The following is a 21,672-nucleotide window of genomic DNA, read 5'->3' as shown; positions in this document are numbered from 1 at the left end:
CTTAGACACAGTATTTATGTATATTTCCACAAATTGTGTGATTACAGGAGGACTCATACCGCTCATGCATAATAAGTCAGAGCAAAGCATATTCAGAGAGAAAAGAATGGGAAAAAAACCTCAAACACAACGCGCTCTCTCCCATCACATTACACCGAGCAGGAGAGTGACCCCAGAGGATGTCGTGAGGAAACACTTGCAAGCTTCCTGTTCTGTGTGACAACCTTGAACTGCCCAGAGAGCAGGAGGGGGAGAAAAGGTTGATGTTGTTGGAAAATGGTTCCAGAGAAAGAGAGAGAGCTGAATGGTGTCAAAGCATTGGTACCAGCACCCTGGCCAAGAAAAACATGAACAAAAACGCGGGAAAGTAGGCTAGATCAACACGACCACCTACTTCCTGTTAAGAATTTTCCATAATGAACTATGCTTTACCTCAGCGTAGGGCTATAACTAATGATTATTCTTTATTATTGATTAATCTGTTGATTATTTTTTCAATGAATCATGATTTGCTTTGTCTGAACAACTGTCAAAATCCAAAATATCTAATTTACAATAATAAAACTGAGAAAACCAACAAATCAATCCTATACTTTTTTTTTAAACCATGGCCTGTAACTTAAATGATGAATTGATCTTGAAAATTGTTGTTCATTAATTATCTGTTGTATAAGTAATTGTTCAAATCTACTAATCTCTTCAGTACTATTACTTCTGAATTCATACCATCATAATACATGAAGGCTGAATTTATCATTTCATTTGCAGTGGCATAAATGAACATTGCATACATACATCTCAGGAGGAGACTTAATGACCAGTTGGTCAAAATCATTCAATACTCCGAAATGAGTCCAACAAAATCTTACTGAATAAATTGAGTTTAAAAGATAATTGTATGTTTAAACACAAGTTGAAGCAGTGCCTGAGTCCTCAGATCACCAGGATATACATGCTTTCAAAAAACTGTGACTCAATAAGTTTGGGGTTGAAAATATTTTACATGCTGAGTTATCGTCATTTTTCTGCGGTCACTTCTCTAAAAGCCTAGATGATTTGTTGCTCTGGTTTGGGGAGGCTTTGCGGTGTGGGAAATCTTACACTAAGTCAGTATCAGGGGGTTATCTACGTTCAATACTCCAGACTGTTAATGATACAGGAATCCCTCACATCTGGCGAGAGGAATTCATCCCCGAGCAGCCCCCTCCGATAGCAGCATTTCTCCATTTTAAGTCCAGATTCCAAACTGACTCGAAAACCCCCACAATAATACTGAGCATGATGAAGCATGGCCCTGAGTATGTTCATACACACCCTCACAACCCTCGCTGAGTTCACAAAGAGTTCATGCGCTTCATTTGCCACATGAGAGGAGCTTTAAACTGAATTAAACTGAACCGTATGTTAATTTAAGACACGGTGATGTCCTTAAACGAGTCTCAAAGAATGATTCCAGTTTATTACAGCTAATTTTTGTAGTTTTGGCCATTACTTTTCACTGTGCCATCCACTCCTATAATAACATTACACTCATCAAGTTGACTGCTGAAATATAGCAACGAGATCTTTGTTAACTCGAGGCGACATGGGGAAAGAAACAGGAGCCATCCGTCTATCATACAAGTGTTAAACCTGAATTAAAAGGTCCTTAGGGGCACTAGCAGTGAAAACAAACCATTAACACACTATAGAAATATTATCACCTGACTAAGTTGATATAGCAGTCGCTTACTTACACATCCAGCAATCATGGAGCAACATTAGCATCTATTTAGAGTTGCATTTCTGACCACCTGGTGAATACAAGTCTGATATTTAGACTCATTTTGGTTTTTGTTTGGTTTCCACCAACTCCTGAGAAAGATATCTGGCTATTCAGCTGCTAAATGCTCTACTGTCTTCACCAAACAGTCACTAACTCTGACTGTTGTGGGTAGGTAGTGTGCAGGGTTTGTCAGTACGAGTTACGCCTTGCACATTAGGCATAGTCATTTGATCCATTGTTAGTACAAAGATATTGATCAGAGCAGCTTTAAAATAAACCCTCAGGTTAGCCAAACATTCCGAAAACAAAACAAAGGTGAACTATAAAATTATTAACAAAAACATAGTCCATTGTGAATCCATTATAGTTCTAGACTATCCTGGTTTAACTTGAAGCTAACGGACTCCCTGTAGTTGTATGAGTTTGCCTGTGCAATGAGGGATTACTACCAACATTTCAAGTGCCCTTCCTGTTTCACCTCCAAATAAAGTGGTTTAGATAATCGAGCTAAATTGTTTGCTTTCTTACCCCGTGCCGCCATCACTTTGTTCCAAAATTTCTTAGCAATTTCTTTGTTAAGTACAATTTTTCCATGACCAAGAGAAATGAAAGCCATAACACATACATAGGGCCCAACTTGTAATAAGTCAAAAATGAACCTTTAACTTGATGATAATCTAGATCATACAAAAAGCTGACCAGGTTATGTTTGCAGAAATAGTCATTATCTTAATGACTGCTGTATCTTTTCAGTGATTTCAGCTAAAAGAACATCTGTAGCATCAGGGAAAAGAACTAAGGGGAGGGAGTGGGAGAGTAAAAGGTGGGGTGTGGGGGGGGGTACATGCATCCCAGCTGCTGGGGGAGAAAAAGGAGGGAGGTTGAGTTCTTAGCATACCTGAGAGTCAGGTAACAAACACACAGACAGGGAAGGGAGGGAAGGAGACAGACAGATGGAAAACAAGTGGGGTGGAGGTTTAAAAACACGTACGAGGCTCCCTGCTTCTCTGCGCCAGTGTTGTGAAACCCAACTCTCTGCCCACGCTGCCTACACATTTTCCCAGCTCATAGATGACAGCCTGCGTTAATGTCACCCCTCTCCTTTTACCTGTTATTGCCCTCACCCTAGAAAACATGCCTCACATACACATAAATACAAGCCTTGAGGAGATTTGCATGTACATCAAATGCACCTGACAAAACCCACAAACTCGCATTCCAAACATATTTCCATGTCCAAAGTAAATGAAGACAGAAAGAGAGCAGCGGGACAGATGGACAGATAAAAGTGGAAATACTCAAGTATGCTTTGACGTTGAAGGGATTAGTGTGGTTTACTCTAAAGCATTCCAGGGGCTCTTAAGATTATCAGCCTGCTTCCTTCCTCTCTCCTATGTTTTTTTTTTTTTTTTTTTTTTTTTTTTTTTTTTTTAAATGCAATCTTTCCACCAGTTTCCTTGAAAGTTATGCAAGAGCGGGACACCAGAGCAGCACAGCAGTCAACTAGAGGCAGGTAGAACAGAGCCAGAACCAGAACTAAGATGAATGTAGGCCAAAGGTCACAACAGCAGAGGACCGATCTGAAGTTCATGACTGGAGTAAATTGTAAAATATAGTTTAATCTGCCTTGTTAAGGAAGCTTAGGCCTTGAATCCCTCCACATCTGGGACACCTAGACGCTACAGTTAACGTTTCATTGACTGTCATCCCCAAATGTTTTGTGGTTGTGCATCTGCCTTGGCTTATGTGTGTGATCTGTATGCACAGACGGTGTGCTCTTACCCACAAAGCCGTCCCGTCCAACCAACTTCAAGGCCAGCTTGTCTGCCAGTACCGAGGAGTTGCCATGGGCGATGTTGGCAAAGGGCCCAGCATGGACAAACACTGGCGTACCCTGCCACAATAAGAGGGGAACACAAACATACAGGAGGAGTTGAGCAAACAGTGCAACCCACAGCAACCCACCCCACCGAAGTTAAATAAGGACTAAACAGTTCTTTCATACTAAATCCAACATCTTTCAGTCAAACATCCAGGATAAATATTGAAGTGTGGATGCACTTTGGCTGGCACCATGTTTGTCTAAACAGTAGGCACAAGTTAAGAGGCAGTGGACTGGCATGCTGGCCTGACTGTGGGCCAGGCTTCCTTCCCCTGCTGCTTTGGATTACTCCCTAAGGGCTGGACACACACACACACACACACACACACACGCACACACACACACCACAAGCACTTCAAGTGCAGGTGTCTGTATCTTGCAGACACTCGGGCCAGCACAATTATTTTCAGTTTACATTTACAAAGTGATTAACTCCACAAGCATGAAAATAAACACAACAGGGAGACAATGAAAAATGCAAAAAACACACGTCATATGCTCAGTATTCACAGATGTAAATGTGAAAAGGTCTAATTTATAAAAGTAGAGCTTTGGCAGTTTGAACATTTACTTCAGGGGAGATGTAAGAAATTAGTTCTCACTCATTAGTATGTTGAACTTAACTTTGTTAAGAACACAAATTCAGACTGTCTACCATATATGTGGAACGATGACTTCAATCTAACAATAGAAGAAACAACATCAGTACAAATACGGAAATTTCAGAGATTCCATAACAAAACCAGAGACTTCACAGCAATGTGCTCAAAATGTCGAGTGGAGGCGGAGTTACAGGTACTTTATGTGGACATGTATTATTAGTACAGGTAAAACTGGTAAATTTGGTAAATCTTACTTGAATCTTAATGCCTGGCTTTAGTCATAACCTCAGTATCAGTTTCACTGTTACCCAGGTCTTATATTAAAGGCTCTCATCAAAGTAGCCTGTTCAGTACTCTCAGACTCACAGGTCGATCATGGATCAATAGACCTCCTACAATTGTGGGATGGCATAAAGCTGATATTCGAATGAATCAGTAGATACAAATATCTTATGTACACATATAAATGTAAAATGGAGGATTTCTATAGGACATAGTTTCTTTGAATATACTTTACTTTGTCCTTCAGACATTTTTGTCTTATAATGTGGGAAAAGTATTTTCATTTTTATCTAAAGAACATAATAGTTTTTTTTCACATTAATACTTTCACATGTCATGTGATATGTACTTTGCACCATATTGATGTCGTACCCAGGATCAGTCGGCCGTTTAGTTTTTGCAGCTGCCGTGTGTGTCTCTATTGTTGGAGTCGTTTGTGTTATTATTCAAAGATTGTTTACAGCATCCAGCTAACATGAGGCAAGGCTTCAAAGAATACAGTTGGATCTTCTCAAGATCACAATCCTTGCACTGCACTCATGAGAGAAGAAAATTGGGGGGGAGGGGCAACTGACCCATTGTTACGTTGCCTGCAAATTCCTTGAGAAGGAGGAAAAAGGAAGGATGGGAAGGCCTTGTGCGATTTTCTAAGCTTTTGTTTGCATACCTCTCCCTCGGCCTGCATAAACAGCCTCCAATTCGGGGAGTAAATCAACCATTTTAACAAGGCTCCGTCAAATGCTGCCAGTTGTATATTTGTCTATGTAAAGTAGTAGTTCGGATTACAGCAGCATCAAACTGCATAAAGACAGAGAGAGTACACATGAAAAAAAGAGCAAAGTGAGAGGAAAACGAGGGAAAAATGGCACAATATAATGACAAAAAAACATCCTTTTAGTATTGTTACTCATTCAATAACATGTTCTTTTCTCTATTCCAATGGAAAGACAACACTCATCATCCATTACCGCACTTTAACTTGACCCCGTACACACGTTTCACTCTTTCCACATCCGTACAGGAGGGAGAGCCATTCAGGAAATAAATAAGCCACAACAGGGTGATGACAGTGGAAATAAATGACAAGTCCAAAGTGTCACCTCTTCAATTGGTGGACAAGAGGATAATGAAGACTGGGAAAAGAGATGAACAATAACAGGAAGATGGAGATCATTTCACTACTTCCTCTTCTAGTGGCTCTCTTGTGCTGTCCATCATAGCAGCTACAGAAGAGTGTCACACACATAAAATATTCCCAGCTAAGATTTTCAGCGAGTAGAAGGACTCACGCCTGAAAGCCTGGAGTCCCAGGCTGGACTGTCTCGACTATGCTCTACTCCCTCTCCCCAAGAAAGATGCATGCCGTTGTTCTGTGAAAGTCCACGTAGACAGGATGTTTGAAAGACGCACAGAATGACTGAGGTCTGCTTAATAGACACGTACACAAGGGTTTGGGTTCAAAAACTATCCCTTTTCCTCTTGTGCTATGTTTCCTCAAAACCCTGCCTCATCTGGAAGAACACAGAAATGCAAACTCTATCACACAAACACAACACACACCAGCTTCCATATGCCAGCTCTATTCTTGTCTGTGTCCATTCAACACACACAGTCACAAGTGGAGAGGGCACAAAGAGCACAGGCGGTCAAGCTCGATGGAAAATTCTCATGGAGCTCTGAGGCCCCGTTGGTCCCGATACCAGTTCCCTGACCAAAATCACAGGAAACCCACACAGGAAACAGTTGCACACAACAGGGTCACAATGCTTCCTCCAAAAAAACATAAAGAAACCAAATCTCTGCTGAATGTAACACTCCACCCCCTCTACACCCTTGAAAACACCCAATCTCGGGCAGTCTATTTATTTTACCCACCCAATAGCCATGTAATCAAGCTTTCTGTTCAAAACCAACAAAGAACAAACAAACGGAAAAAAGCTCTACAACAACAAAACAAAGACAAAGCTGTTATCAGAAGCGTACCAACATTATTTACTGACCCCAGTTTGGAAACCATGTCAAACAATATGCCTGGTGAGTAAATAATAAGCTGTATCTCTATAGTGAGAAAAAGAACATTTGTAACAATTTGACCAATTCTACAGATAAAATAGAAACACAAAAAAAACAAAAGTATTTTTAAACAGTAATGGCGTATTCGTAAAGGATATTGACAATATATTTGCCAATCAATTTTCTGTCTATCAGCTAATGAATTACTTGACTAATCATATCCTGGGCTATATACCAGTACACCACACTTACAGTGTTATTATTTCATCTCTTAAAAGCTGTTTTATATAATCCAACAATTTGTTTGTGTTTATAACAGTTTTTCTTCAAACAATGGAAATTGTTTTTCTCCCACTCTTATTTATACCTGTTGACAAATCTCACATTCTCACCCCTTAGTGAAGTTAGTAAACGGGGGTTGTAGTTCATAATCTTGGTGCTTCCATTAATTAGGTTCCGGGTGTAATAGAAAGCAGATGAGATGCTCAGGGTGTTGTCTTTTAATGCAATGACCCTCAAACTCCACTCCCCCTCCATTTCTCCATCCATCACACCTTGAGGGTTGGGTGCTTTCCCTCTAGTACAGGGACAGCTTAGGGTCACTTATGTGCATGTGTGTGTTTGTGCACATACAAGAATTGTTTATGTGCCTGTGTGATCACATGTCTATTCGTTTCATATGTTCAATGAAAACCAGATGTTGTGGGAGGCACAGTTATGGTTTAAGTCGTCACACCCACATTAAACAGGTTCCTTAGGGACAGTTGTATGAATCTGGAGCGGGTGGCCTCCTGTCTGAGAGCTCTACCTGCTGTCCTCTGCACACTGCTAAACTGCTATTAAGATAAAGAGCCAAGGGAGGAAAAGGTCAATCTATCATCCTTTCTTAAAAGCTCTCAGTGGAGTGCTTCTTTTCTTTTCTCTGACAGCAGAGGTAGAGGTAGGTTTAGTCCACGCTTTCCATTCCCCTGTGGACAGCCAGCCTATTTATTCTACGACATATTCCTCAGAAGAGCAGGATAATGACTATTTAAGTGGGGTTACGTGCGGGTCTCACCTCAAGGGTCTGCATCAATGTGGGCTTGATGGCATCTTTCATTAACACCGCCAGAGCTCCACTCACGCCCTGACAGGGAGGAAGAAAGAAATACGAGGGTGGTGGTTAGAGACCAGAACAGGTCATCAAGATTCAGACCAAAAATTAGCCTCACTCATACAAACAACGGATATTGGTGTAAAGAAAACTCAAAGTGTTATAGATGATAAATGGCAATGGTTCAGTCCATTGGTAGGTCCTCTGTCCTTTATGCAGTAACACTGCAAGTAAGCTTGTGTCCCAAAACATGCCTTGTCAGCAATCTGGGCACACTAGCACACATACAGTGTAAGCACAGTCATACACCATATTCCCACTGGGTCTGGCTCTTGAGGTGTGGTGTGTTTTTGCATCCTGACTAACCAGACTAATGTAACTTTATAGGGGATCCTCCTGTGCCACTCTGAAACAACACAGGCTGCAGTTTTCTGTGGGAAACCACAGCCAGCTGACCCCACAGATGGATCTGGTGAGAGGCGCGAAAAGTCTGACTAACGTCTTAATCACAGGTTACACCTACAGCAGATTACACAATGTTTTGAAAGGGGGAAGTGGTACTGTATAAGGTTTGGAGTGAGGGGGGAAAATGGGAAATTTCCAAGTTAAAAGTTTGACAGAAAAAGTAAAAAGAATAGTAGAGACCATATAATGGTAAATAAAGAGGTTCTGTACACACACGAAAACACACAAGATTTGTCTTAATCACTGCTTGTGTTTTTGTTACTCTGCAAACTCAGAGAGTGAGAGAGCTCAACACACTGCAGCTCAGGAAAACACAAGCAAATATCAAAGATTAAGAACAACTTCACAACCTGCTAGTGATGCAAAGCCAGTACCTCCAATAATATCAGAATCATACTATAATAATGTTAAAACAAAAATAAATAGTGTTAACTGTGTTACAGTATGTTGGACTTTTGTTTATCTGTGCGTGTTTTCTGCATTTACAGGACTATTATTTATGCCACATATCTGCTGTTAAAGTGGCAGAGTTTTTTTCTGATATTTTCTTCAGTTTCTGTTTGTTGTGTTTTCTCAAGTTCTGCCAAAATCCTTTTATTATGAAATGGGATTTAATGGAAACTGCTGAAGCCACTCTTATTTCCCACAGTGGGAAAGACTCCCACCGGTATGTACTACTGTACAATTTTCAACATCAAAAATGTAGTACCTGTCAACGCATAACACACCAAATCTTCACACTTCTTTCTGCATCTATATTAATCTAAACTATTCAAAGATGAAAGTGGAGCGGAATATATTTTCATTGTAGAAATACTGAGATGTAGTGATGATCAGCCAACTGTGAGATTGCCAGAGTTTAAATTCCCACACTCCCTGAATGAAAAGACCACACAGTAATACACACCAGGTCCTCTGTGGTGACCGGCTGTCCAGAGCGGCTGGTCCCCACCACCATGCGCGCCAGTCTGTTTTTCATGTCCTCCAGGCTGTCTGCCAGAGCCAGGATGGCCATGATCTCGCTGGCCACTGCAATGTCGAACCCAGTCTGGAGTGTGAGAAAAGGAAAATCATATACAATGTAAACCACAAGGGAAACAACTTGATGTTTTTGTACAGTGGCCACTGCTGCTGGTGGATCTTAAAATTCGGATTTTACCAACTATGAAACAGATAAGCAGAAATTCTATAATTTCATGGCTGTTACTGTGAGAGTTTGCACCTATGATGCAAATAAAATGAATTAGACTCAGTTTTAATAAGGGATTACCACTTTCTGAGTGAATTTAACGTCTGACCCCTGAGTAACTCTCCAGTCCACAGTGCTGTGGTGATTGTACTGTGTTAAAAAAAAAAGAAAAAAAAAAGGGAACTTTCCACAGTGACTGGCAGATGAGAGATACACTGGACACAATGGTCACCAGATTTATCACATGGGCAAGAGAATACAAGTCTTATGAACATGGTCTGTTTTTGGAGTGATGACTTTTGGGGGAAAAACATTTAAACCATGAACATGTTTAATTCATTTTTGATGTGACTTTCTCTATTGATTTATGTCAAAATAACAGACAAAGAGAGAGACAGAGAGAAACGAGAGAAAATGAGTGAATGAGAGCTACCCTCAGGGACGAGTATGGAAAAGCAAAGTGGTCTCCATTCCACGCCAAAAAAAGAAACATAACTTAAACCACATCAATCCACCAAGGAACACAACATTTCTATTCCCACTCCCAGTGATAATACCCTGAGGGGCTATAGTGTGTCCAGTACTGGAGGAAGGTGGAGGACTCAGGAATGAAAGGGAAACAGAGTGGATGAACTAACGGTGGTAAATGTAAGCATATGCTGAACTAGCTTAGAGGTAGTTCCAGGTGTGTGTGTGTGTGTGTGTGTGTGTGTGTGTGTGTGGGGATGGGTGGGTCATTTTCCCCTTCTTTAAACATTTGCTTTCACTTAGGCCTGCTTGCTTCCCATTGAGGTGAAGTGTTTATTTACAGGATTTCATTTAGCTGTCATTACAGACATGTGGGTAAAATACATCTGGGCTTTATCACGGACAGAGGAGAGGGAAACTGAGAGGTGTGTATCCATGTGTGCATGAGAACATTTTCAGACACTCATCATTTTGCTCCACAATGACTTGAATTGCAGGTATCTGACACCACCATAATAATAATTTTACACTCATGTTAATGACACCCACCAGGAAAGCCTCTGCAATGGTAACACTACCATGACAGTGTAACACTGTGTGAATGAATATTGTAACTTATTATTATATTGAATATTGTAGAGGCCTCAGTCCAGATCTGACACAGCTTTCATAGTCAGTTTACTGCACAAATACACACAACCAAGCTAGTGGGTGAAAAATATCTAAAAAGAAAGTTATAAATTCAGAGGAATCAAGCTTGTAAAGACATGGACGCTGCATACCTCTCTGATCTGCCCTTTTTCAGTGCTCGCCTGTCCAACTGTGATCTTCCTCAAGAAACGGTCGTTTGTATCAACAACTGAAAGCAAAGAAAAAAAAGTCAGTTTAATTTCCCGCTAAATTTCTCATAAAATCTTTGACTTACATTTTATATGACTTGTTTAGTAGTTTAACTGCCATAACAACAACAATATATAAGACACAAGCTTTAAATAAAGCAGTAAATCTAATGTGATCTGATGCGCCAGGCACACAGAAGATTTAGCAGCCTGAATCTGACAGACTGTAAAAATCAATTTCCACACATTGTTAAATAGATAGAAAAGCACATACGCAGGGTTCCACACATATAAACCCAATAACTGACAAAGGGGGAGATTCCTATCTCTTATTGTGAGTAGGTGCTGACACACTGAAAGTGCTTATGCTAGGATTTAGCTACTTTAAAAGTTTCCTCACTCGGCACTTAGTCTATCCTCTGATAATGTAGCTAGAAATCAGTTGTGCTGTGGCTATGCTGTTGTTACAACCCGCCAGGAAACCGTCAAACATTATTCTCCTGCCTGGTTGATAAAATGAAAGAGAAGGTGAAAAAACATGGTTAGTTTCATGAACACACAGACACGCCGTCACACCCACATAACATTAGGCGGTAAATCTGTTTTTAATCTCCCGGGTTCGTCTCTTAAGAATGCCCTCTGGAGCCCCCGGAGTAAATACCACATCAGTCATAGCAGCACCCGGCTGCTTGTTCTCACTAACAACTTTAAACCGACACAGTTACCACTGAGGTGGCTGTTCCCACTCATGCCATACCCACATTTATCATCCCCTGACTGAGAACTGTAACACGTCTACATTAGATGTTTTAATTCAATATGAACACAAGGGCCACAAAGAGCTGCTATAGCCCATTTCCATTGAAGAGAATTCAAATATCCTCCAATACTTATTTTAAAATTGACTATATTCAGGGGAAAATACATTCAAAGGAAAAAATTTGCAGTCCTGAATACTAATTCACAAATGCATGTGACATTCCTCAAGCATTGCACACTAAGAGGCTGACTTAATGGGCTGTGGGATGTTTGTCACAACATCCTTGATTACAGTAAATTAGATTTGTCTGATAGTCATGATATTGGTATCGATCAAGAATATGACTCTGAAAATTAGACTGGCTGCTCTGTACCAAGCATCAATGGGAATGTGTCAGTCTCATATCACTGTCCAAATGGAAACATCTTTTCTATGGAGCAATGTTAATTGCATGACTGACTAGACTTGACTTCTAGACATACCTCTCTGCCAGGTGATCTTGGACGGGTCAAGGTCAAGACGGACAAAGGTGCTGACTTCCTCTGGTGTGAGAGATGCTGGGTCTGTTTTATTGATGCTGAGACGCTGCAATTGAAGAGCGACAGAAGATTAGAGGATCATCCATAATTGTTTTTTAAGTGATGCTTAGGTGCAATTTTTGGTTTTGCCTCTAAATTCAGAGTTCAGTCCCAGCAATACTGAATGCAGCAACATGTTAGATGCAGCAATTTATTTGCTATCGTATAATTATTAATTTGATAATTAAAAACTATTTATTTATTTTATTTTAAATCAAAGTAGTAGTGGTTCTTGCTATGTCCATATTATCTGGATGCACACTATCATCCAAGCATGTAACAAATCCAAAACAAATCCAGACCAAATGACTCTGAGGCAATCAACTCTCTGTCAGGTTCAAAAGGTTCACTGGAAGAGCTCTGTTTAAAACCACAACTCTTTATCTCTCACTTTGTCCATTAAGACCAATAAATATTTTTTATAGTCCTTTTAACTTCTCGTTCCAGAGACCTTTATCCAGCAGGACAGGAAAACACTGAGGTGACTTATGGTAAAACTTCTTCCTTCCACGTATGTAGACGGGAGAAGTTTGTATTCTATCTGTTAAGAATTGATATCAGGCATTCCTCATCATCAATAAATAAAAAAGCATTACTCATAGTCATGTGAACAGACAGGAGTTTCATGAGACATAAACACATATTTGTAGATGAGGACATGAAGGAGGAGAGAGTGGAATATTTTGGACAGGCTCACTGAGGTCACATAGTGGACAAAAGCATATTTCCTTTTTACATAAGAACTGAACACAACAGACTTGTTGGTGAGTAGCTGCAGCTGACACTTGTGGTGTTGGCACTGCAGTGTTAAGACTTACCTGTAGCCTGGAGATCTGAATGGGTGAAAATCTTCTGACTCCATTCACTGAAGGGACCAGTCTATTAAACAGAGCCTTGGAGGTGTAAGACAAAAACAATTACATGTGTGAAGTACATGCAAGTAAAGTACATTTGACTGCACCTTGGAGGAAAAACATAAATAGGATGCGCTGCTGCAATTTTGATATGTGCTTTATGTATGTCCTTTAAGAAAAATAGTGAATCACTGACACAATATTGTGCACACAGGACTGTCATTGTATTAGCGTCCGGGTCAAACAGTTTTTCACAGTGTGGTGTAAGAATAAGTTATTACTGAGTGACATCATCATTAGTCACCTTGTCTGATTGCGTTGCCTCGTGGAGCATCCTGGCATCGATGGCTGCTGCCACCAGGTTATTGGCAGCTGTGATGGCATGAATGTCACCAGTCAGATGGAGGTTGAACTGAAGGGCAAGATGAGAGGAAAATGAAAGAACAAACAAAAGAAAAAGAAAAAGAGAGGTGAAAGGGATTAGACACAAGAGATCAAGGCACCATTACAGTAATGTAGTGGTAAACATGATGGGAATTGCCAGTGAAAATAAAACCTCTCGCAATGTGGCTTAAAAGGTTGTAAATTTGGTATCACTTGATAAATGTGGCTTCTAACACAGTAATCCTCTCATGGTCCCCTTGGTCTTTAAGAATATTATGACTCATATTTTCTCTGCATGAGCCCTTCGATTTAAAGGAAACGAAACATGATATCTTTTTACACAACTGCAGTGAGAAGGTGGAGCGGTAGAAGGGAAAGGCTGAAAAAAGCTGGTGTTTTGATAGGAGAAAAGGAGTCTGGAGCTTTGAAATGCCTCTCCCCTCTCACCCCTCCCTCTCTGTCTTCATGGACAGTGCCTTTAGTCACAGGCAATGTTATGCCACAGCTCCAGGGGTTATAAGTGTGCACATGTGTGTGTTTTTGTGCAGACTGATGGGAGTCCCTGCACGTCTCGAGTCTTTGAAGCAAGTGCTAGTCCTGGTAGGGAGCACTGTGAGTCTGTCTGTGTGTCTTACCTCCTCCATAGGAATGACCTGTGCATATCCCCCTCCTGCAGCACCCCCTAGGCACAAAGAAGTGGTAGCACAGTCAGAGGCAGACAACAGGACAGGGACACACAAAGGAGGAATGCTGAGTGATGGACTCTGGGTGAACTATTCCACCCCGGCACAATATGTAGCAGGGTATGAAATGCTAGCCTCACACTGACAAAGACAGCTTATCACACAGTTATTGATACATTCCTAACTGCTGCTTTGGGCGCCAGTCTCTGGCCTTGCCCAACTCCCCCTCAATGTATTCAGTTGGAAGCAAAACAAAATTCAGAGTTTCATTCCAAAATAACATCCACCATTTGAAACCCCTGGATATCTTTTCAAGCATGAAAATACAACTCCTTCAACTAAAGAGAGTTTACTAAAGTTGGTGTTCACTGTGATAGTTTTCCTATAAAATAGAGCTTTGGAGAAAACAGTGAGCTTCTGAATGACTAACCTCAAAATAAGAGATCACTCTATTGTATTATAATGTAGATAAGAGAAAGGCAGAGAGCACAGAGTGCTGAGAGCAAGCTTTTCAGACAGGATATGGAGGTATTCATTGCTGACCTTTAACCCCAAAGGTGGGTCCCTGGGAAGGTTGTCGGAGACAGGCGAAGGAGTTGAGCTTCAGATGGGCAGACAGAGCCTGGACTAGGCCAATGGTAACTGTGCTTTTACCTTCGCCCAGTGGAGTTGGAGTTATACTACACATACAGAAAACACAGAACGTTTTTGAAATCTTTTTTATTTTTTAATAAATGAATCTATGTGCATTAATGTCATAACCCCAGTCACTCTACAGCCAAACTATTGATACCCATCAACTATGAACCATTATTAAGAAGTAAGTCACCACACTGTCTCTAAAGCATCACTATAAAGGTAATACCAGAAAAGAGGCAGAGTGATTGTTTCCCACTGTAGAGTCAATGGGGCTCACTTCTATTACATCACAAATCTAAGCACCAGAGATTAAAAAAAGAATCCAGTAGATCAGTAAGTGACACTCACCCAGCAACCAGTACATATTTCCCATCAGGCTGTGTGTGAAGGCGGTCTAACAGGGAGAGTCGGACCTTAGCTTTGCTCCTGCCATAGGCTTCAAGCTCTTCTGGCAGCAAACCAACCTCCTCAGCCAGCTGGTCCACCGGCTTGGGTAACTGAGCTCTGGAAATCTCTATATCACTGATAAACAGCATACAAGCATAAAATATACTTTACTTTTCCTACTTTTGGATACAACACACTCAATCTTATTCATATGACACTCGAGTGTTGTGTGTCCAGGTAAATGTAGTGAAATTCCTAACAGTCCCTCACAGATAATGGTGTATACCTTGGTACAGGCGTCAGTGGCTGTAGTTTGAGGCTGCGTAGACGCCAGGGTCGGTACTGCTGCTCCTGGATCCACCGACTGCAACTACGCACCACATTCTAGTCGACAAACAGAAGAATCGGTGAGAACAAGGTGAAGAATGCCAACCACAGAACATATTATGCAAATGGAGTGAAAGTGGAGAGGTAAACAAAGAGATGCACCTGTGCTCTGTAAGCTGCTGTGAGGTTCCCTAACCCAGACTTTGAGGACATCTCAATGACATGTTCATCTGAATGGAAAAAAAACCAAAGTAAAATTAATGCACATGTTGAGTAAAAATATGGAGGTGGACAGAATGCAAAAAACACAAAATGCAAGCTGTGTCCCACCATATGGTATATGACTTTAACCTCACAACCACATATGCTGAGATGCCTGAGTGACTGTGATACATTCAACAATACCTGGCTCCAGGGTGGGCTCACAGCGAATGACAGCAGCCCCCGGTCGGAACCAGGTGGAGGGGACATCAATATTCCCTGCCCCCAACAAGACCACAGCATCAGCCTCCATCACCTGGACAACAGGGGATAGATATGAAGAGTTTAAAAAAAGAGAGAGGATCAACACAATGGTAAAAGAGATAAGCAACAGGTGAAGAAAATTCTGTGTTCAAGAGTGTAGAAGACTACTCCAGAAAAATTTGACTCATCAGGAACAAGTGGCAATATTGTTCAAGCTAGCTCTGTTGCAACTGATCACATTTTATGACATTGCAGAGACTGACCCCATGTGGTCGACCAATAAAACTGCACATGCAACTGAATAATAACAGCAGATGGTTGAATTCATGGAGCACAAGACTCCTCTGTCATAAAACAATGGCATTAAGAGTAAAAGCTCCCAACTAAACACGCTGCTCTTTCAGCGACAAACTCTTTACAGTCAACTTTCAGGCCTAAAGGAGTCCACATGAGAATAGTGTTTAAATACTATTTTGGATGGAGAGGTGATGAGAAAGAAGAGAGCAAAAAAGATGATGAAATGATCACACACATATACACAAACACACCTGTCTCTGTAGGTTTTGAGGGTTCCAGTTACTCTTGAGAGCTACCATTCCACTTCTCTCTATCAGGCACTGCAGGGCCAACCCGAGGGGTCCTTCTCCTCCAACCAATAGCACTGTTTTTCCTTCCAAAGGAGCATCTGTGGAAATGTTTTAATGCAACATTAGGACATAAACTTACTTCACTGAAGTGCTTCTACAGTTCACTTACTGTCAAGCTCATGTGTTCATGCTTAGTATTTAAATACTGACCATCTAGAAACAGATGACAATTAGGCCTTTAAAGTTAATGGCCATCGTCTTTCTATTTGGAAACTTACCACTCATATATTACCGCAACTGTATGTGGAAAAACTACACCCAGTTAGTGAATCTCTACTAGTTGCATCAGGGATACTCAAAATAACTGTGACCCCCGGATACACCTGACACTTGACCCCTACCCTCTGCACCCCAGCTTGTGGCTGAAATTGGTCCCTAGTTCAGAAGTTCGCCTGGTGAGTCAGCTATTTTCTTGTGTCTCCCAATGTTGATGTCGTTTTGGCGCATTGAAGTTTTAGATTCCTCGATAATTCCCAAAATGTATTTTAGAAGCAGTTTGTGCCTTAACCCAACAGTCCCACTGACGTCACAACGCTTTTGCCTCTCTGAACTTTAGATTTCCGTTCTTGGCTGACAGGAGTGGAACCTGTCGTACTCCTCATCCACCTCAAGGTTTGACGTGTTGTATATTCTGAGATGCTTCTCTGGTTACCACAGCTTTAACAAGTGGTTATCTGAGTAACCATTGCCTTTCTGTCAGTTCCAACCAGACTATTCTCCTCTGACCTCAACAATGTGCGTCTGTCCACAGAGCTGCTTCTCACTGGACCCCATGATTTTAGGCATTGCACTGTTGCCACATTATTGCTGAATTAATAATTGCATGAATAAGCAGGTGTACAGGTCTTCCTAATAAATTGCTCAATGAGTGTATGTCTATTACCATTTTCTAATTGTATAAAATACACTCATTTCTTTTATACTAAGAAAAAGACATAATCAGAATATTAGCACAAACAGTACTGCATATGGTATTAGTGAAAGGTATAGAATTGGTGAACTGGTTTGTCATTCAGTTACTTTTAATTTTATAATTTTTTCCAACATGAATGCACTACCCACTCCGTACTCAAAACAACGTTTAAATTAATCTACTCTGCATTCTGGACACAGTGACAGTGCCGTAGCCGGGTTATCACAGCTGTGGATAATAAAAACACTCACGAGTAGGTTTTGGTGAGCCACAGCTGTGTATTCCAAGCTGAGATGCCTGGTTTGATGAGTATGAATATCATGTGAATCATATGATAGGGTTCGTGCAGTTATCAGATCTCAACTCAGCTCACCACCTATGGGTGAATTTGTGGAATATATTTCGGAAGCATGGTGTTCACCCCTCCAGTAGAGCTGAGAAACGTGTCGAATGAATGCCAGGGAGCACTGCGCACACCTTACGAAGACACTTTATGTTGTTTTCTCCTTTAATTTGTCACCCATTTGTATATTAGTTTGTCCTTCACTTGTCCTGAGTGAGATCATTTTTATGAGTTACAGTATAGCCAACAGAATTCACAAACAACTGAGCACTGGAACCAACATCTTTCAGAGAAACTCACCATGGCTCTCCAGCAGATCCAGGACAGCACTGGCTATGGGTGACACAAAGCCTTTGCTCAAGTCTCCTCGTACCAAGCGGCCTATATTCAGATCTGATAGCCTGTTGCAAGACAAAAATTGACAGAAATATACCATATCAAAAATAAAGGATTTTTTTCTTCTCCCTGAAAACTAACCACTTTCTACTGGCCTAATGCACACATAATTTAACTGTCCAATTTAACGGTAAAGCTTAACACTTAATATATTTTTAGTATGTATTATAATGTAGTTAAAAACAAAAAAACAACATAAACTAGCTTGTTACTGTAAATCAAAAGCACCAAAATGCATATTTCAGTATTTTAATGACAGCCTCAACTAATTTATATGAATGTGCCCTACATATTTGCCCTCAGCTGAACCAGTTATCTTCCATTCGTGATGATTGTAAAGGGTGCCTTGTTAATTTGCTCATTCACTTTGTCTTAATCCTGTGCAGCCCTTTCTGATTTGGGCAGAAATTTAAAGCACCACGGGGAGTAAATGCATTTATCTCTGCATGGACAAAGAAACATACACTGCTAATGCAGTCTCTCTGCCGAGCAGCTGCATAAAAATACCCCACTGAGACATTGGTAGCAATTTTGTAGGCAACCTTACACAAATGTTTTCAGTTAGTTCCATATAAAACATCATGTGCTATTTGGAGATATACTCTCACTGTTATGTCTTTCCCTGTGACAACAGAAAACTCATCTATTGTAATAGTCTCTTTATAACCAATTAAGGTTGTTACCCGTCTATGTCCTTCTCAGGTTTGAGAGTGTCGAGCACTCGAGTCGTGAGTGCAGCCGGAGGAAGGTGGAGATAGACACCATGCACCCTAGGGTCCTCGTTCAGCTTCAACACCTCCTCTACAATCTACATGCACACACACAGAGAAAAGAAATACTACAAATCACATGTGGAAAGGATGTGATCTTTGTTCTTTTAAGAACACGGTAAACTGATTAAAAACAAGGGAAGAGAGGAAGAGTGAAGGAGAATTTAACAGGTCAGTGTTGTTGACTGGGCAAAGAAAAAGATGGAAATCCCAGAGGTGATAAGAAAAAGAGGAGAGGGAAAGAGAAATATTCTTAAAAAGGGGAGGGAAGATGTGTGAAAGTAGATCAGTAGATCAGTAGAGTAACAGAGTCCTCCAAAGGTCAGGAATTGTAATGTAAATCATCCACTGTCAGCTGAAAGTCTTGAGCTATTCCCAGCAGTTTCCGCTTTCTGTAAGCATCAAGAGTCGGCTTGCAGCTGGGCAAAGAGAGCCACAGCTGAGAGGGTAGTACCTATTTTCAGTTACAATCTGATGGAAAATAGCATGAAAGTACAAAAGAAAGACTCAAATAAACCTAAGGAGTACATCAGTTAGGAAATGAAGGATTAGTCACGTTACAGTGGAGAAATACAGACTTACAGTTAAGTAATGATTTAATGAAATAAAACTCATGTTAGGCTCTGATTACCTTAACACGTCACACAACCACCACCATCACATGTCGCAATGAGAAACTGCCAGGGGGAACGGCAAATCATGCATTGACTTGCTAAGCAATGGCGGGGGAGGTTCACTTACTTCATCTTCACTGCACTCTTTTGCCAGACAAATCTGAGTAATGTTCAACCCAATCTGCGGACATATAGACAACCAGATGTTGAACTGTTTGAAGTGCTGCACAGATTTGACAACGGGGCGAAAAGGGCAAAATTCAGAACAAAATACTCAGCAAGAGAGAGAATTACCTTTCCCGCCATTTTCTTATTGATCTCCAGCAAGCTGTCATCTTCACCTGCCTTTGTGATCAAATCGGCATGATGAGAAAAAAATACAGACCTGATAATACATGATCAATAGCCTCAGTAAAAACAGATAACCCTTAGTTAGGTCAAAGGTGAACTGAGGTAAAGCAGGATCACCACAAGGACAACAAAGTGCTGTGAGGGTGAACTGACTTTAGACGACTTATCCTCTGAGGTGTGACATTATTCTAAGACAACCTGCCACAAAGTTGAAACCTGTAAACAAATTCTACCCATGTTTTGCTTGAAATACCTGTAGAATGGCTAACAGAGGTTGGACTGAGGGGTTTCTTCTCTGCAGAGCAGCCACTGCCTCCTTGGTGCTCTGAACCACTTCCCTGTGAGAGAAAATGAGCTATGTCCATTTACTCATTTAGGGCTACACACAGGGTTTTAAAATAAATTCAAGGGAAACACAAACATTAGGCCAAAGAGCCAAAGCAAAAGTGGACAATGTTTATATTTGTTACAGCTCTAACTGTGGGGGAAGGATGAAACACATGTTTGTAAATTACTCTTTCCCTCTTTAAATAAAAAATAATGGTGAATTAAGCTGCTGCGTAAACAGTAATTCCTCTCACACACAACTTCACAGTGACACCGTCGCCCATTCACCCATCCACCCGTGTACTTCAGCACGGTTCCCAACAGATCCAGGCACATATTCGCATCATGTAAAGCGGAGTAAAGTTACATCAGCTGGCTGCGGATCCTGATGTTAGTGGACACATGTGGAGCTGGCCGCTCGCCAAGAACCAAAAAAACGCCGGTGAAACAGGAAATCCCGATCGACGCGCATCATTTAGGCAAAATACTACTCGATGGTGGCTCATTTCCGTAAAATAATAACAATAATAATAATGATTCTGATGATAATAACAAAAAGGCAACAGCAATTGAGTGCAATATGATCACATATGCCTTACCTCAACGAACTGTCGCATTCAAACGCATTTTCCTTCCGGGGCTGTTTCCCAAAGTAGTCGGCTTGTCTCGGGTTGGTGCCGCGGCTGGTGGAGTCGCTCGCTGCCCGGAGGATCAGCCGGCTGTTAGCAGGACCCAGCGGCAGGCATCTCCGCGACAAGCCGCTGACCCTGCTTCCTGGATGTATCCGCAGACTGCTACAAGCATTGCGAATTATGGACAACTTCATGGTCGTTTGTTTTAGGTTTTTTTTTGTTTGTTTTTTTTTTATGTGGCTTTTAAGTTTTTCCCCCTCTGTTTGTTTCTCTTGTCGTAGCCAGTGAGGAAGTCAACCGGGGATGAACAAAAAGAAAGTTGGGGAGGCGACAGGGTCGTGGTGGAGGTGCGTTAGCTTCAAGGGCGGTCGGAAATTTGAATTTTCAGAGGGTTGGCGCGTATGAACGACCTCCATAAATAGGCCTAGCACACAGAATAAGTCGCTCTAATATAACGTAATCAATGTGACGTTTGGGGCGCAGACAATGTAGATGTCATGTCCTCAAGATGTAGCCTATTATTCGGGAAGATTTCAATAATATACTGATTTTGTTATCAAATACATAAGTAATGCGCATCTCTCTTCCCTTCTTAACGTTATATGCCCCGTTAAAGACCAAAACAAACATATATATTGTATTATTAAGCAGGGACATAACATGGGAATACTTGCTTCTAGTATTCCAGGGTCCGTGGAAGGATTGCACTCGTAAATCAGAGCTACACTTGAACGCAGCAGCCTCGCAGGATGAAAGCTGCACCAGCATGCGCAGTCATGTGTTACTTACTTAGTAAGAGGGGTCGGTTCAGGCCAGGCCATATGGGTTCACGACGTGACCTACATTAAGTTTGGACTATGACCTTACTTACTTAGAGAGTATGGTTTTTACTTCCAAGCTTAGCCTATAGGCCTGGGGGGGTGGGGGTGGGGGTGGGGGGGTTTGGGGGTGATAATGTATACATGAGAAATAACACAAAAAAGGAAGGGTGGGGGGCTGGAGGT

The 21,672-nt window shown here is 41.2% G+C and overlaps 1 protein-coding gene across 1 annotated transcript in view; it reads right to left on the bottom strand.

Annotated features, from left to right (window-relative positions):
• The window catches only part of mthfd1l (methylenetetrahydrofolate dehydrogenase (NADP+ dependent) 1 like), a 36,906-nt gene extending 15,853 nt beyond the window's left edge, over positions 1-21,053 (bottom strand). The window contains exons 1-20 of the mRNA XM_071479348.1: positions 20,636-21,053; positions 19,963-20,047; positions 19,653-19,703; positions 19,486-19,539; positions 18,658-18,782; positions 17,879-17,979; positions 16,224-16,360; positions 15,616-15,727; positions 15,373-15,440; positions 15,170-15,267; positions 14,845-15,018; positions 14,401-14,537; positions 13,810-13,856; positions 13,095-13,202; positions 12,755-12,829; positions 11,841-11,943; positions 10,542-10,618; positions 9,010-9,150; positions 7,602-7,670; positions 3,548-3,659 (exon numbers count right to left, since the gene is read on the bottom strand). Coding sequence (XP_071335449.1) covers positions 3,548-3,659; positions 7,602-7,670; positions 9,010-9,150; positions 10,542-10,618; positions 11,841-11,943; positions 12,755-12,829; positions 13,095-13,202; positions 13,810-13,856; positions 14,401-14,537; positions 14,845-15,018; positions 15,170-15,267; positions 15,373-15,440; positions 15,616-15,727; positions 16,224-16,360; positions 17,879-17,979; positions 18,658-18,782; positions 19,486-19,539; positions 19,653-19,703; positions 19,963-20,047; positions 20,636-20,862 — 2,101 coding nt within the window. The 5' untranslated portion in view covers positions 20,863-21,053. The remainder of the gene's footprint in view (positions 1-3,547; positions 3,660-7,601; positions 7,671-9,009; positions 9,151-10,541; positions 10,619-11,840; positions 11,944-12,754; positions 12,830-13,094; positions 13,203-13,809; positions 13,857-14,400; positions 14,538-14,844; positions 15,019-15,169; positions 15,268-15,372; positions 15,441-15,615; positions 15,728-16,223; positions 16,361-17,878; positions 17,980-18,657; positions 18,783-19,485; positions 19,540-19,652; positions 19,704-19,962; positions 20,048-20,635) is intronic.
• Positions 21,054-21,672: the final 619 nt, after the last annotated feature.

Source organism: Trachinotus anak, unplaced genomic scaffold (assembly GCF_046630095.1).
Source record: "Trachinotus anak isolate AG129_WGS33_773 ecotype Australia unplaced genomic scaffold, CSIRO_AGI_Tana_v1 ptg000005l, whole genome shotgun sequence".
Lineage (NCBI taxonomy): Eukaryota > Metazoa > Chordata > Actinopteri > Carangiformes > Carangidae > Trachinotus > Trachinotus anak.
This window is presented reverse-complemented; position numbering and strand designations above follow the sequence as displayed.